Below are 16,363 nucleotides of genomic sequence, written 5' to 3' on the forward strand. Positions count from 1 at the left end.
ACCTCAGCTTCTCGGAACCCAGCAACATAAAGGCACTGCATGTTCCACAGACAATAAAACAAACATAAAGCCTGTACATCAAACTACTGTCACATCACGTAATACCCTAGTTTCAGATGGCAAGTGAAAGAAACATTATCATCATTTTCTTTCTAGCTTCAACTCTTCCACCAGAGCAGCAGAACTGATTAAAACACGGCTTCCAGAAAGGGCATCCTGCTTAATTTGCATTCAACCCTCAAATTAAAGGAATACTGGCATGCAATTATAATTCTTATTACCATAGCCTAATCTGACCTTTTATGGATCCTCCTCGCTTTAGTTCACAGGACGGCACTTTTTACTGCCACTGTGACAGGGATTTCTGGGCTCTTTTTGAAAAATAAAAACGAAAACAAACAACCCGAGCATTCCCTTCTTTCTCCAGTGGCGCTAATCATTATGGTAGAACCCCGAGCCTCTCTTGGAATAGAGAATGCCCTCCTGTTTACTCTACATAGAGGGGTACACAGTTAAGGATTCACTAGGCTACTCCCTTTCGGAGAGGCCAATGGCTGTGCAACATTCATTCAGCAATCAGACACTGACGATCTGCCAGGAGATTTGCCTGAAGGGGTAGCTGCGGTGTTAAACAAGATGGACTTCTCGCTCCCAAAGAGCACAGCAGCTGAAGCGCAGGAGATGTGTCCGAACACAGAGGGACATGTGAGTCACTCTGGAGGGACCTGAGGGACGCTTCACCAAGGAGGCACGTTTGAGCCGCGTCTTGAGGGAAAGGTGCACCGAGGAGAGGTGGAGGAGGACTCTGGGGCAGAGCACACAGCAAGAGGCAAGGCGCAAGATGTCTGAGAAGGCGCGGATCCCGCGTGTGGCGGGGATGATGGTGGGAGATGAAGCTGGAGAGCTCTGAGTCAGACTCTGGAATGACCAGCTGTCACACCGAGGAGTGTGGACTTTCTGCAGCAGACTGTGGAGACACCGAGGACGGGGACTGTCCCCGGCATGTTAAAGGCAGAGGTAGGAAGCTGCAGCTGCATTGCGCTTGTACCCGCAAAACCACACTCCGGGCAGACTGTTCCTGAAGCGCACAGAGCCCTGTCCTGCCTCAGGGGTTTGCTCCTGTGGTTCCCTGAGGCTGGGACACGCTTCCATCAGCCCTCTAACTGGCTGTTCCTTGAGGGGGAAGCTCAAGTGCCACTTCCTCTGAGAGACCCTCCACGGCCTCTCTTTCTAAGTACATCCTCACCCTCCAGCTATTCGTTTTCACGCTGACCCTTCACATTGTTTACCTGTTTATTGCCTCCCCCACTGGAATGGAAGCCCCAGGAGAGCAGGGCCCCTGTCTGTCTCGCTCATCATTCCTGCCCAGAATGGTAAGTAGCACGAAGCAAGATGTCAAATATTTGCCGAATGAATTAAAGAATTAATGAATGTATTTCCAGGGTTCTGGCTGCAACTATACCCCTTCCCTCCCATTGAAGAAAGTATAGTTGAGCGTAAATGAGCAGGCGCGGTATTATTTATTACAAAATCTGTATGCCCGTGCCACACCGCAGACCAGTGAAACCGGAAGATCTGGGGGTGGGATCTGGACGTCAGTATTTAAAGGTCTCCAGGTGATTCCAATGTGCATCCAAGGATAAGATTCAGAGACTCTGAAGAATAAGAGTGTGCCCTTGGAACCAGACAACCCACATTTGTTTCTCAGATCTGCCACCCAGGATCTACTCCTCAGATAAAGTCTGGGGTCACCTCTCCCTAATCTCTTGACTCTGTTCTAATTTATTTTTTGTAAGCAAATACATTTATGAATTTTAGTATCTTAGTAAAATTACTTGTGACACATATTACAAATGCTCAAGACACAAAGAGACGTCACAACCCCAAACAGAGACTTCCTATGTGGTAGAAGCAACTGGTATATTTAAAGCCCAAGTATGTCATGATCCATTTCAGAGCATAAGAGTACATCTCTGATTATACCAAAAAGCATTTCAGCTAGGACTTGATACCTACAAAGACGGCAATTTAATCTCAAAGATTTACTCCTATCTCTACATAATTAATGTGTTTGTTTGTTGCAGGAGGGGGGTTGGAAGTTCTTCAGAAAGATAAACGTGGGGTATAGTTTAATCATTTCCTGATGTCTTCCATGTATTGGGCACTAGAATATAGACATATAAATAAGATAGCAGGCCAGATCTTACAGTACTAAGACCAGGCGAAACAAGATAACACCCAGTGCCATGACACGTATTACTCAAATAGAGTGCTGTGACAATTGCTACCATTTGCCAACACTGTACAAAGCATTTCATGTGTAAACCTCGTTAAATCCTCAGAGCCATCCCAGGATGTAGGTACTATCATTGTTCCCCCCATTTTACAGATGAGGAAAAGAAAGTACAGAAAGGTTAAGTAACTTGCCTAGGGTCACACAGCTATGAAACAACAGAGACTGGATTCAGATCCAGACAGCCCAACTCCAGAGTCCTTGTGCTTAACCCTCATGCCATATTGTGTCATGGGAACAAAGGGGCAGGAAAGAGCACTTGTGGCTGTAGGAAGGGACGTTTCCTGGGGAAGACAGCATTAGTGTTTGCCTTGAGAGATGGGTCGACTTTCAAGAGGCAGAGATGGGGGCAGGATTGTTTCCCTGTAAGTGGATGGTGGTGGCGTTAGTGAAGATTTGGAAGTTGGAAAACACTCTTGAGGAATGGCATTTGGGCGACTGTGGGGTCCGTGACAAGGAATAAGATAGTGGTGCGGGAAATGCGCCAGGCTAAGGGCAGATTACAGAGTGTCGGGACGCCGGTAAGGATCTGGGCTTTAGTTAATAGCCATTCAGGAGCCAATGAAGGTTTTCAAGTGGCAGAGGCACGGCAGCAAGTTGGGGCATGGTCTGGATGGCGAGATGGCGGTGGGAGACCAGTTAGGCAGTGGTGATAATAATCCAAGCAAGGGGAACAAAACCGGGCTAGGACAGTGACAGTGAGATAAAAGAGGAAGTAACAGACGTGAGAGGTTATAGAAGGAACTCAACAGGACTTGCTGTGGGACTGGAACACAGAGAGCAGGGAGCGGAAGAAGTCATCTCATGCTTTGACACTGGAAGGATGGAGACGCCATTCCATCCGATAGGGAAGACAGGAACAGGCTTGGCAGAGGAAAGGGGGCAGATAAATTTCCTTTGGGAATGTAAGGAGTCAGCCTCATTATTCTTAAGCCAAACCAGCAGGAAGATTTTCTGACTATTATTTGAAACCCTGCTCAGACATTCTTCGCACCGACTGCTTTCAAATTGCTTTTTACCTACTGAAATTGTGAACCCGTCTGGGGTGAGAGATTTTAGGAATTCTGTCTTTACTTAAGACTCTTCAGTCCTAGAAGGCTATGATGTGGTGTAATCCCACCAAGAATACAGGAAAGCCAAAGTTGAATTTCTTCGTTCAAGGAATTCAAAGCAAGGAGGGGGCAAGGCAAGAACTTCTGTCCAACTTGGGCAAAAGTTAAAACATCCTAGAGTTGAATTTGAAGCCATTAACAGTTCAAGACTTGTTGCTCTGATTCTAAAGAGGTGAATTAACTTTCAGGGAGGGCCTGGTGCTAGACACTGCAGCCAGCTAGGTTAATCAGAGATCGTGCACCCAGATACTGTGGTTTATTCCCTCATTACCCAAAGTGGGGTGCATGGACCAGCGGCATTAGCACCAACAAGAAGCTTACAGAAATCTCAGCTGTCACTCCAGACCTATCGAATTAGAATCTTCATTTAATAAGACCTCAGGTGATGTATATGCATCGGAACAGATGAAGACTTAAGGGCTTTGGAATCAGGTGCATCTGGGTTTAAATCTCAGCCACTTAACTACCTACTAGCACTTAACCTCTTGGACCTGCTTCAATCAATCAGTGGCCCTAGACCTTGGTTTCCACCTTAGAACAACCTGGGGAGCTTTCAAAACCTCCATGGCCTGGCCATTGTACAAATGAAATCAGAATCTCTCCGGGGTAGGATCCCAGGTGATTCCAATGTGCAGACAAGGCTGAGAACCACTGGTGACTTTGAAGGACAAGGATGCGGCCATTGGAACCAGAGGATCTTCATTTGTATCCCACATCTATTATTTCATACAGGAAGGAGGAATGGGGCTTCGTAACCTCTCCCTACGCGTTAGCTCCTCCACCTGCGAAATGACGTGACATATCAGGAACTCTTTCAAAGGGCTCTGAGCACTGAAGGAGTTGACACATGTAAAGCACTGGACACAATGCACAGTGCTCGATGAATACCTGTCATCACTGACACAAGTCCCAGCTGCCTCTGCAGAAAGAACCTAGGAAGCAACACATAGTCTGAGGTTATCGTAAAAACAAATCTGCAGGCACGCTTGTACTCTCCCCACCAGGGATGACTTCCAATGACTTGGCCCGCAAGGGGTTAATGGGTGTTGCCTTAGCTGTTTTAAAAATTTAAGAATCTATTCTTTTTCTTCTGAAATTGGAGAATAAGGCAACAGTGGCTGGCAAGTTTTTGCAGACGAGTAAGGTTTACCCAAAATGCTCCCAAATAAGGGGTCAGAACTGGGTGGGGAGCAAGGCAGATCTTCCAGTGCTTTGTGTTCTAACTGTCCTAACACTTTGGGCAACAGACTAATGCCTCACAGCAATCTCCCCACTTCAAGTATCTAGGAGTTGGAAAGGCCTTTATAAAGACTCCATACAGCTTTGCTTCCCGGGGCTCTGCAAATGGGAAAGCGAGGCCCAGGGAGCTGAGACTTACGCAGGGTCATATGCAATTTAAGGCCACGACCAGAAGGTGTAAAGTGACCCCCAATCAAATGGAGAGGAAATAGCCTAGTAGTGAAAAAGGAATTGAATGAAAGGGAAAAGAAAGACATAACACTGCTTTGAACCCAAGAGCTTTATAAATACTGGTGGCTTTAACCTGCCCAGGAGGTAGATAAGCATGTTCCCTTTAGTTTGTCCTCAAATTCAACCTCTCACAAGAGGTTAAGAAACACACCCAAGGCTGGAACTGACACTCAGACCTCCCGACTTCCTGGCTTTGGAGCTGGGAGCTCAGCCTCCAACTCCCTTGTCTATCAGGAAAAACATCTGGGTTATAATGCTTGAGGATGGGATATCAAGGGGAAGTGGTGGAAGTTTGGTTCTTTAAGAAACTTTGAGCGAGACGGCAGAAGACCAAGCCAGGAGCCCCGCCCATGGCCTGAGTCACAAGGCTCAAGCGTTTCTGCACTTCTCCTATCCTGGATGCTTCCCTTGTATGACCTTCAGAGAACTCTATTTGTCTGACATGTTGGATGGGAAGAAAGAAAGTTGAGGCTTCAAAATGTGTGAACCCACACTGGCCCCGAGGCGCTGTCTCAGGTAACGAAGCCTTTCCTTTACGCAGTCATTTGTCCGTGATCCCACACGGCTCCCCTGCCACACTGGCAAATGCCTACTTGAAGCAAAGAGAAAGGAACAGGCAGGACCACAAGCAGAAAAAGCAAGGGGAAGTCATCTTTAAAGGCCAAAAGGTTATATAAAACATAATAAAATACAACTGTTTCCTTTAAAATTTTTAATGGGCAGGAAATGGTATAGAATAACTGCCAAGTCACATAAATTAATGTTTTTGTTAATGTTTGTGATCCTGGAAAGAGCCCTCTATCGGTTGATGAAACTACAGGAGAGTTTTCATCACCCGCTGCCTGGGTGCATGACTGGGTGTGGGCCATGGACCCATCTTCACATGGTCCAGAAAAAGAGGCGGCTGCCATGTTTGGCGGGCTTCAGATCTCCTTCCGTCTCAGGGTTGGGCTCTGGCCTTGCTCTTGAGTCATAGGGATTCTCTGGTAAAGGCCGATCTGTTTTCACTTTGGTGACCTGCAGCGGGTAAAAGAGGAGAAGCAGAGCTGAGAGGCGGGGGAGTAGCTGTGACCACGAACACACCTCCTGGGGTCTCCTCTCTGCTCTGGCTGCCTCAGCCGCTCCTCATCTATAAAGCCCTAGCAAACCACACTTAGCCCGGAACAAACATCGAAGAAGGCCTACTTTGTGTCATTCCATATGGAAGAAGTTAGGGATACGGAAGAGAGCAAGATTCACACCGTCCTCAGTGAAGGAGTCAGCCAGGAAAAGCGCGCAGGCCTTCCTAAGCGGGTCACGGTGACCGAGAGCCGAATGAGCGCTATAAGAGAGCAAGGCCTCCGCACGGCCCCTCGTCCCCGGCCTGTTTCTGAGGGGGGCAATATTCACTTTCCTCTTGAAGGATGAGCAGGAGCCAACCAGGAAGATTAGCGAGGAAAAGACCTTCCAAGTAAGCCAACAGTACACACGGGGACAGAGGGGCACGGCCTCGGGGCAGCGGAAGCGCAGGCTGCGTGCAGAGCGGAGGGAGAGGCAGCCCCTAGCCAAGCACGTCCTGTTGTCAGAAATGACACCAAGCGCGTTATTCCAGTTCACTCTCACACTCCTCGGAGGTCAACCTGCAGGTTCACTGGGAACCCCCCAGCAAACGGTGGACGGACCTGAAGTCAGATCTGCCTGCTCCAAAGCCCGTGCTCTCACATAACGCTCGACACTGAGACACGGGAGCCAGGTGATGAACGACATGCAAAGACGCTTGAATTTTAACCCAACGGCAACAGCTGCCACTGGAGCAGCGAAGTAAATTACTCACGTCTGCAGGCCAGGCTGGAAGGAGCAGAAGCTAGATGGGGGGTGGGGGGCGGCGGGGCTGAGCCAACGGACCAGGCGAGAGAGAGAGAGAGCCAACTGGGGTCCCGGGGAGAGAGGAGGATGGCGTTTTACACTCACTTAAACCCACAGAAGTCTCCATCAGACACCCAGCAGAAATTGTTCTCATTTTAAAGATGGGGAAACAGGCCCAGAGAGGCAGAAAGACAGAAGGCCATGGTTACCAGTAGTCTTGTGATCTGGTGGCCTCCTAAGCCACTCCACATACTGTGACCAGATCGATCTTCCCAGATGTACAAATTCAAACACCATCTATTGTGAACAGAGCTTTCATGGACACATCACATCACATAATTCTTATTATAACCACCCTCTGAGGCATAATTATCTCGAGTTCATGGAAGAGGAGCAGAGATGGCTGGCTTGTCTAAGCTCAAGACACAGCAAATGTCAGAGTTGGAGCTGGAACCCCAGTCTTCTGACTACAAGTCCAGAATAGTTTTTTATTTGCTTTTAAAACAGTTTTCTCATCTCTCTGCTATAATTAGAGATCACTAATGGTTCCTTACTGCTTGACAGAGTATTCCAAATGCCTCCAGCTGGCATTTGAAGCTCCTTTAAGGAATTCAAGATGTCTATGAAATAAATCTAGAAAAAATAAAAGGACCCCTTTAAAGGACAAATTACTGGGGAGAGGACAGTAAAGCAACTTCCTCTTCTGCACCACACTCGAAACAGAAAAGGAGCAAAACCATGTGGTCAAACTAATCACTAGGTGCATGACCTTGGGCAGCTGACTTAACCTTCAATTTCCTATCTGTACAACGGAGCTGGTAGTAGCTCCTAGGGTTATTAGAGTAATACACACGAAGCACCTGATGTATGGAACAGGTGCTCCATTAGTTATTTTCAATATTAATATTATCAGGACAATGGAATTATGGGTGAGAGAGAGCAATCCTGCCTAGGAAAGCCAGAAACTTCAAAGACAGACCTGACACCTGAGCTGAGACTGGACGAGTGAGTATGAATTCACTAGGGGCAAACAGGAGGGAAGGCAAGCCAGTGGAACCAGGATGCACAAGTGAATGACGCTAAAATGTAGCCTTTGTCCAGCCAGTTATGACCTTTCTTAGAAAGAGGCCGAATACTGAACTTAAGTATAACTAAAGCTGATAATCCTCTTAAAGAAATACACTTTTGAAAAGAGTTCAGGTAACGGTACCTTTTCCTTTTATAGGTTTTTAAAAATGTTATTACCAAGATTCAGGAATAAGAATGCTTTCTTAACAACATGATTTGTAAATTCTCCTTTCATGAGACAGAAATGAGAAAAGGTAGTTTTCTTTATTATGTGTAAAAGTTCCACCACTTTCCCACTTAGAATTATCAACTATTTAAAATAATTTGTTCATTTGGGATTAAAATATACACACTACTATATATAAAATAAAAAACCAACAAGGACCTACTGTATAGCACAAGGAACTATACTCAGTATCTTGTAATAACCTATAATGAACTGAATGTAAAAAAAAAGAATATATATATACGTATATATATATATACACATATATCTCTGAATCACTTTACCGTACACCTGAAACTAACACAACATTGTAAATCAACTATATTTCAATAAAAATTTTTTAAAAATAAAAATAAATAAAATAATTTGTTTGGTGCAGCAAAGAAGGTATCTGAAGTAAAGATATGCCAGATACAAAAAAAAAAAAAAAATTGCTTAACGATTCCTCTACTTATGGCAACAAGCTTAAGACCCAACTATCCACAGATGCCACACACAAAGGGAAAGGAATGAACATTAACTGTGCACCTATGTGCCAGGTACTATGCTGGGGATTCACACAGGCTCCTTAGCTTAATCCTCACAGAAAAACAGGGATTAATACTGGTCCCATCTTATAAATGTGGTAGGATAGGAAATGTTAAGAAATTTGCTCAAGGACCCATAGCAATTAAGTCATGAAACTAAGATTCAAATCTACTCTCAGTCTCCATTCAAACCAGAGTTCTTCCCTCCATGCCTTGCTACCTATGCTTCCCAGAGGTAATGGAGGGTGACAATGCTTAAGGAGCAGGGATGGGTCAGATCACAAAGGGCCGTGCATGTCAGGATATGGAGGGGATGCTTTGTTTTGCAAGCGAATAGGAGTCCCCTTGAAAAGTTTTTTTTTTTTTTTTTTTTAAAGGAAAGTGATATTTGACTTATTTTCCACACAGATCATGCCTATAGTGATCCATCCTCTCCTCCCAGAAATTCATGTAGCCCAGTTAAGAACTCCTGTCCAGGAAGTGGGGACAGTGAGAGGATTCAAAACAATACTCCAGGAGATGCTACAGGAATTGAGGACTGGATAAGGAAGAAAGAGTGCAAAGTGAAGAAAAAAGACATTCAGGTTTCTCCCTCTGAGGGTTCAACAGATGGTGCTGTCACAACTGAGACAGGAAAAATGGGAGAAAGACAGAAAAACAAGCTTTTTAAACTACAGGCATTACTTTTTTTTTTTTTTTTTTTTAATCTCAGGTATGTTCCTGAAAAATCTGGCATAACCTCAAACCTATTTCCCCACAATAACCTCAATGTTTTCAACTGACGGTGCCCCTAACATTTTGTTTATCCTCGTCTACTCCCTTCTGTTCTTCAGTTAGCTAATTAATCAAAAACAAATCTGCACATGCTGGGCGAGCTATTTAAAGGAACACTTCTATTAAATAAACTCCCTCTGGACTGTGTATAACCACTCCCTTATTAAGCTGACTGGTCAGTCTGGATTTCTCACATCAGATCTGTACTCACAGAAGACCCATTCCGGACCACCCCCTGCCTTTCCTCACCCTTAGCGAGTGAGAGAGAGAGAGAGAGAGAGAGAGAGAGGGAAAGAGAGAGGGAAAGAGGGAGAGAAAGAGAGAGACAGCAGCAGGAAACTGTGTTACCTTTGACAGCTCCCCCAGGTCGGGTCGCACCCAGCCCAGTTTGTCCAACACACACTCGTCAAACTTCGCCTGCTGTTTGCGACACTGACGAAATAACTGCAAGCCGGAGTAATCGATGCAGGTCCAGTATTCTGTAAAAGGCTCCGAACAGTGCTGCTTTATCTGCCTGGAAAAGAGGGCTTGATCAGGGGCAGCTCTCTGCAAAACGATGAAAAACAAAAAAGTGGGGAAAAATGTGGTGCAGACCTCATACACACAGCCCCGCTTTTTGAAAGGTACGGGAGTACTCTTACCTCGCTTACAAGACAACTTGGAGAGCCTCAGGTTGAGAAACAATACGTACAAAAAGATTTCTGAGGAATAAGACCTAATTTCTTTGTGTAGCAAAAACACATGAATAGAAATGTCAAAAGATTGTGGTCTAAGGGGTATATATTTCACTTAGAACTCCTCACTCGGGACCTATTTATTCTTTTTAGATACAATCTAAAGATTACCCACTTCGCAAATTTAGCAGAGAAGGAGGCACACTCAGAGATGGGCATGCTGACAGAAGTCAGAGGTGACAGGCATTGACAAAGGAGGAGACAGACTATAAAAAGCAAATTCACAAACTAACAAGGATCTTCTGATCCTGGGGTCCATCAGTGTAGAGGCAACCTGCCCTACACACCTCCAAAGCTCAAAAGACTTCATTCTATTCATGCACTGAACAAAAACAGAGATTAATCCTTGTCATTAAGAAGAAAGTTAAATTATATTTGCTCTCTGTTAAGAAGCAACATAGCATATCATTCATTTTGTGGTCACCAGAAATGGCTGAAGACAAACTAACTTTTGTGTATAAAAGGGTTAAGCCTCTATTATTTTGCAAAATTCCCCTTCTCTCACCATTCAACTTTGCTAGTAATCAAATAAATGCAAAGTCGGACGAGAATAAAGTAGTGTTATTTTATGTAAAAGCCATATTTGAGGCAGTGGAAGAAGCGTGGAGCACCTCCTTCCCCCGATGGAATAATAATGAAGTATTTGCTTGTCACACTCCAAGAATCTGGCTACACTCAACACAGGAATCGTATTTAACACGTCTCGGGAAGAACCTCGGAGGTGGCCGAAGGAAATACATAAAGAAAAACTGGCTTTCCATCCCTGCTCGGTTCCTCTACTGGGAGGCAACCAAGGGGCACCAGTTTCTTATACCTTTGCAGGTATTTTGAGTATAGCCTTGGGGGTGATGGGATGTGTTGAGAGGAAGGAAGAAGAAATGTCAAAGCCTCGGGAGCTTTTCTGGGTTACCTCTAGCCTCAACGACCTGCATTTCTACGGTACACAAAACTGCACCCCGCTAGCCTCGACTTAAGAATCGCGATGGTGGTGAGCAACCGTGTCCAGCTGGAGTTTTGGACTCCTCCAATACGCTGCAGCGGAAGAAAGGCTGCAAACCATCACTCTGGTACTTAGGTCTATGTACTGGGCTCTGTTACCCTGGCACCCACACTAAATAGACAATTATCTACTAGTGCTTACAGCAAGCTAGTTCAGCACCCTAGGAGCTTGTGAAATCCAAACATTTCCCACTTAAACGTGCTCCCTCTGAGTCAAAGGGAAAATACTTTGCCAAAGTTCTCTTAGAAAATAAAAAAATTTTAAAGGAACACACATTCCACGTTATTAGCAATCAAATCAATGCAAATTCAAGCAAGAGTAAAACACCATTTTGTACCTATCAAATATTTAAATAATATGCAATGCTGGAGAGGGATACCAGGATACAGGCTGAGGACAGCATAAACTGACCCAACTTCAAAAGAAATGGCAACTGTAATTCAAGAGCCATAAATCATGTTCAAAGCCTTTTAAAGAATAATCTCACTGCTGGGAAATTTATGCCAAGGAATTAATTAGAAAATGAAAATGATCTCTACACAAATGTAATCACTGCAGATTTATCCAAAACAATCAATAGTGATGTTTAATAAGAAAATTATGGCTGGTTTATCTACCGATGGAATATTACACAGCCATGAAAAATGATGATCATGAAGACAGAGCAACCTGAAAGAATGTTTCCAATAGTTTCAAGTGAAAAAATGAATTTTCAAATGTACGCACACTATGACTTTAAGCACAAAAATATCTCTGCATGTGGACAAAGACAGCAGAAGCAAGAAAGAAGGAAAGCAGCTATTGTGCGAAGGAATTCTTTTTCCTCTAGCGTCATTGTAAGGGACATCTGTGGGTTTTGCCTAGCCAGCAGTCATTCTCTATTCTTCTGGAACATCCTTCAAATTTTCCTTTGGGGAACAACCAACCCTCCCTATCGCTCGGCAACGTGATTTAGATGAATCTAAGTCTACTCCCCACTTTAGGCCTGACCACTCACAGCATTTTATCTCCTGAAACACAACTGATTCAAAGATATGCACATGAAGTTGACCAGCCAGGCCAATGAGACTCAGTCCAGGGACCACTGCTCATGCTAGTGGGTGGCACTCTTTGTCTGGGTCTGCTAAGCAAGGAGCACAGAAGCTTGAACTGGCTGGTGGCCACTGCTGCTACAGCAAGGAGAGGGTCTCTTTGAAAATGAATTTGACAGAGAAAGCAGGACTAAGAAACTGGGGGTGGGGGATAAGAGGTGAAGCAAAAAGATACCAGGTAGGTGTGAAATTACTTAAGCCCTTGAATCCAGCCCTGCCTGATGCCAGTCCTATTTCTGGACTTTACAGTGACATGAGCCAATTCCCTTTGAGTTGAGTTTCTGTCCTTTTTAATAGAGTTCTAATATGGTTAAAACATTTCTACAATTATAATTTGGATTTTTTTTTACTTATATCAAGTATAGTGGCCTACCTAAACACTTGACTCTGAACACCTTTCCTTTCCATCATAACTGTGTGTTCTGTAGTAATGATAATGATAACAATCTAGTAAATGCCCACAAGCCAGCCCTGTGCTAAGCTGTTTTTATGTGCCTTTTCAAATTTCTCACAACAATCTTATGATAGGTATTACTCTACAATTTTGAAGTTGGGGTTCATGGAGATTAAAGAACTTGCCATTATTTACAACAGCCAAGACATGGAAGCGACCTAAATGTCCACTGACAGAGGAATGAATAAAGACGATGTGGTCTACACACACACACACACACACACACACACACACACACACTGGAATAGCACTCAGCCATAAAAAAGAATAAACTAATGCCATTTGCAGCTACATGGATGGACCTAGAGATTATCACGCTGAATAAGTCAGAAAGAGAAAGACAAATACCATATGATATCACTTATATGTGGAATCTAAAATATGACACAAATGAGCTTATCTACAAAATAGAAACAGACTCACAGATATAGAGAACCTACTTGTAGTCGCCAAGCGGGATGGGGGAGGGAAAGATTGGGAGCTTGGGATTAGCAGATGCAAACTATTATATGTAGAATGTATAAACAACAAGGTCCTACTGTATAGCACAGGGAACTATATTCAATATCCTGTGATATACCATAATGGAAAAGAATATGAAAAAGAATATATATATGTATAACTGAATCACTTTGCTGTACAGCAGAAATTAACACATTGTAATTTTATTTAATTAATTTATTTATTTAGGCCACATGGCACGTGGGATCTTAGCTTCCCGACCAGGGATGGAACCCATGCCCCCTGCATTGGAAGCATGGAGTCTTAACCCCTGGACCGCCAGGTAAGTCCCAACACAACACTGTAAATCAACTATACTTCAGAAAAATAAATAAAGAAAGAATGTGCCAAATAATAAAAACAAAGAACAAAAATAACTCTCATTTATTGTGTGCTCTACTTTGGTCTATGTGATTGCAAAGCCTTCCATTCCCTACTAAAATTAGGAAAATTATCTTTCCATTTAATTAGCTGGGTGTTCACGGAGATACATATACCTTGATGTTGCAACCAGTGGGCACTGACGTGAAAAGATCTTACCTAAAGAAGTCCAGGGCACACTGGTTGACAAGCTTGCTTTCCTCTAAACACCGCCTCGGGTCCTTCTCTTCCCACCGGCAGAGCATGAACTCCTTGTTGGGCTTATCGCACTGAGCTCCGTAGTGATGGGCCGCAGCTTTCAGCACAGAAGAACTGACTTTCACCTGGGGAGAGGAACAGAGGAGAAGGACCAGATTTGTACCAGGACACCACTTCCTTAACCTCACCTCATGCTGGTCAAGACAGAGGGAACAGGAAGGTAGCCCCGTTCTGACTTTGCCAAGAAAACTACAGACAGGCGACTCTGTAATAACCCCTTATGATCTATGGTGCTTCAGAGATCACAGAGCTCTTTCACATGTACGATTTTCCACACCTTCGTAATAATCTCATCAGGCTGATATTACCATCCCCATCCCATCCCATCCCCATTTTAGACATAAGGAAATGGCAGCCCTAATGGAATCCTTAGATCTTTACGAGAGAGAAAGTGGAGCTCTGAAGGAAGATGGAGGCTTCTGGGATGTACGGGGAGGAACCAACCCGGAGGAGCACTGATGAGTCTCCTCTCCAGGAATAAAAGTAACAGTGGGAGGATATATAAGATTCCCAGAAGATGACAGAATCACAGAAGATTAGAGACTGGAAGGGATCAGTAAGGGCATCTAGTTCAGCAAGTTATTATTAATAATAAAGTCCTAAATCTGTGAATTTTTTAAAGTTATAGAGTATATCCAAGGCAGCCACCCCTACAACTGTGTCCGTCTCACTCACTTGCACCCCAGCACATTGTCTTGAGAAGCACAGTGTAGCTACGGCCAGCTCCGGGTACAGTCCAGAGCCTGTCTAGCAGCTGCTGCGGCAGGGGTCCTGCTAGCCTCTTTTCTGTACCACCTCTTCCTGTGCCAATACCACAATGTTTTAATTACTGTTCGTTGTCTGGGAAGACCATCCTCCTCACTATTCATCCTTTTCAAAACTGTTCTGGCTGTCCTTACAGATGAACACCCTTCCTCCAATAATTCTCATTGGAATTGTACTAAGTCTAGTTATATAACAAATTAGAAAGGAAAGGGCACTGTTACACTATTGGGTCTCTGCTCACATTTTATCTCAGAGTCTTTCCCTAATCATCTTAAATAAGCTAGCACCAGGGGTCACTCTATCTGTGACCACTGGAACGTCAGCTCCAAGAGGGCAGGGATTTTGTTTTTAACAGAGGCCGACTACTGTAAAGATGTCCATCCTCCCTAAGTTAAACTAATTAAGATGATGTTTACCGTGGTCCACCAAGCACCCAAAACAGCGCCCCAGCACAAGAAGCTGTCAAGCACTCACTCTGTGCCAGCAGCAGGGGATGTAACAGTTACAGGAGTTAAGAATACATTAATGATGCCTTCTCATCCAGAACACAGTATGTCTCTCCATTTATTTGGCTCATTCTTTCTCTGGTTAAAATTACAGATTCCTTCATACAGGAAACTTGCATATTTCTTGTTTATTCCTCAGTATTCTCACATTTTGGATACTATCTAAATGGGACATTTTTTCCTTAGATTTTCAAGTTGGTTACTGCTTGTTTTTACACTGTATCTTCTCTGTAGCCATAGTCTACTGAACTCTTGTCAGTTCTAATAGGAAACTCAAGAGGATTAAGAGAAAAGCTTCCATTTACAAATAAAAACTGCCTGCCTTCCTCTCTGATATTTATATCTTTTTTTCCTTCTTCTTCTCTTTCCCTATCTTAATACTCTGACCAAAACTTCCAGGATGATACAGACAAACAGCAATGGCAGTAGGCATCCTTGCCTTGTTCTAAACTTTAAAGTAGTTTGGTGTGATATTGGCTGTTGGTGTCTGGGATATACTTGTTTGGATGTTCCTCATTAGGGAAGTTTCTTTCTAACCACAAATGGCTTTGTTGCACTGTTGTTTCCTCCGCCAGGAAAGACTGAAATTTTCAGGTTTCTTTTTCATTAATCTATAAATGTAATGTAGAGCATTAACAGATTTTCTAAAAATGACCCATTGTACCTAGAATAAAATCGAGTTTGTCCTAGTGCATTATGCCTTAAGATACCACTGGATTTGATCTGCCAATATTTATTAAGAACTTTTACATGAGAATAATTTTATAATTATTATTTTTATAATAATAAAAATTTTATAATTTCATTTTTTAGGAATTTCACACAGCCTAGGTTAAATTATTAATATTTTTAATAAGATAAAAGGCAAGGAAAGATGAAGAGATAATTCATCTACACACTATAGGAAAAGAATAAAGTTATGACTATGACTAGTAACATTACAACTGTTCTAATTATCGAAGCAAAGGTAAATTTAGGATGTAAGTGAAATTTGCCATGACAATTCTAATATGTTCATTTAAAAATCTGTAAAATTTTGTATTCCAGTTTTTGATAATAGTTTACTTAGGTTAATTGAGTGGTACACGTCTGCTTGCAATATTACCCGTAAAGAGCTGGGAGACTGAAAAATCAAGATGCAAACTTTTTTTAAAGCTTAATATATTTTAAAAGTTAAGTTAAAAAAAAAAAAAAAAAAAAAAGCAACCCTTAAGGGCTTCCCTGGTGGCGCAATGGTTGAGAGTCCGCCTGCCGATGCAGGGGATACGGGTTCGCGCCCCGGTCCGGGAGGATCCCACATGCTGCGGAGCGGCTGGGCCCGTGAGCCATGGCCGCTGAGCCTGCGCGTCCGGAGCCTG

The 16,363-nt window shown here is 43.6% G+C and overlaps 1 protein-coding gene across 1 annotated transcript in view; it reads right to left on the reverse strand.

The window, feature by feature from the left end:
* Positions 1 to 5,572: 5,572 nt before the first annotated feature.
* NDUFA8 (NADH:ubiquinone oxidoreductase subunit A8) overlaps positions 5,573 to 16,363 on the reverse strand; it is a 14,577-nt gene continuing 3,786 nt past the window's right edge. The window contains exons 2-4 of the mRNA XM_007123608.2: positions 13,636 to 13,799; positions 9,664 to 9,829; positions 5,573 to 5,892 (exon numbers count right to left, since the gene is read on the reverse strand). Coding sequence (XP_007123670.1) covers positions 5,755 to 5,892; positions 9,664 to 9,829; positions 13,636 to 13,799 — 468 coding nt within the window. The 3' untranslated portion in view covers positions 5,573 to 5,754. The remainder of the gene's footprint in view (positions 5,893 to 9,663; positions 9,830 to 13,635; positions 13,800 to 16,363) is intronic.

The sequence above is a fragment of the Physeter macrocephalus genome, chromosome 9 (genome assembly GCF_002837175.3).
Source record: "Physeter macrocephalus isolate SW-GA chromosome 9, ASM283717v5, whole genome shotgun sequence".
Classification (NCBI taxonomy): domain Eukaryota; kingdom Metazoa; phylum Chordata; class Mammalia; order Artiodactyla; family Physeteridae; genus Physeter; species Physeter macrocephalus.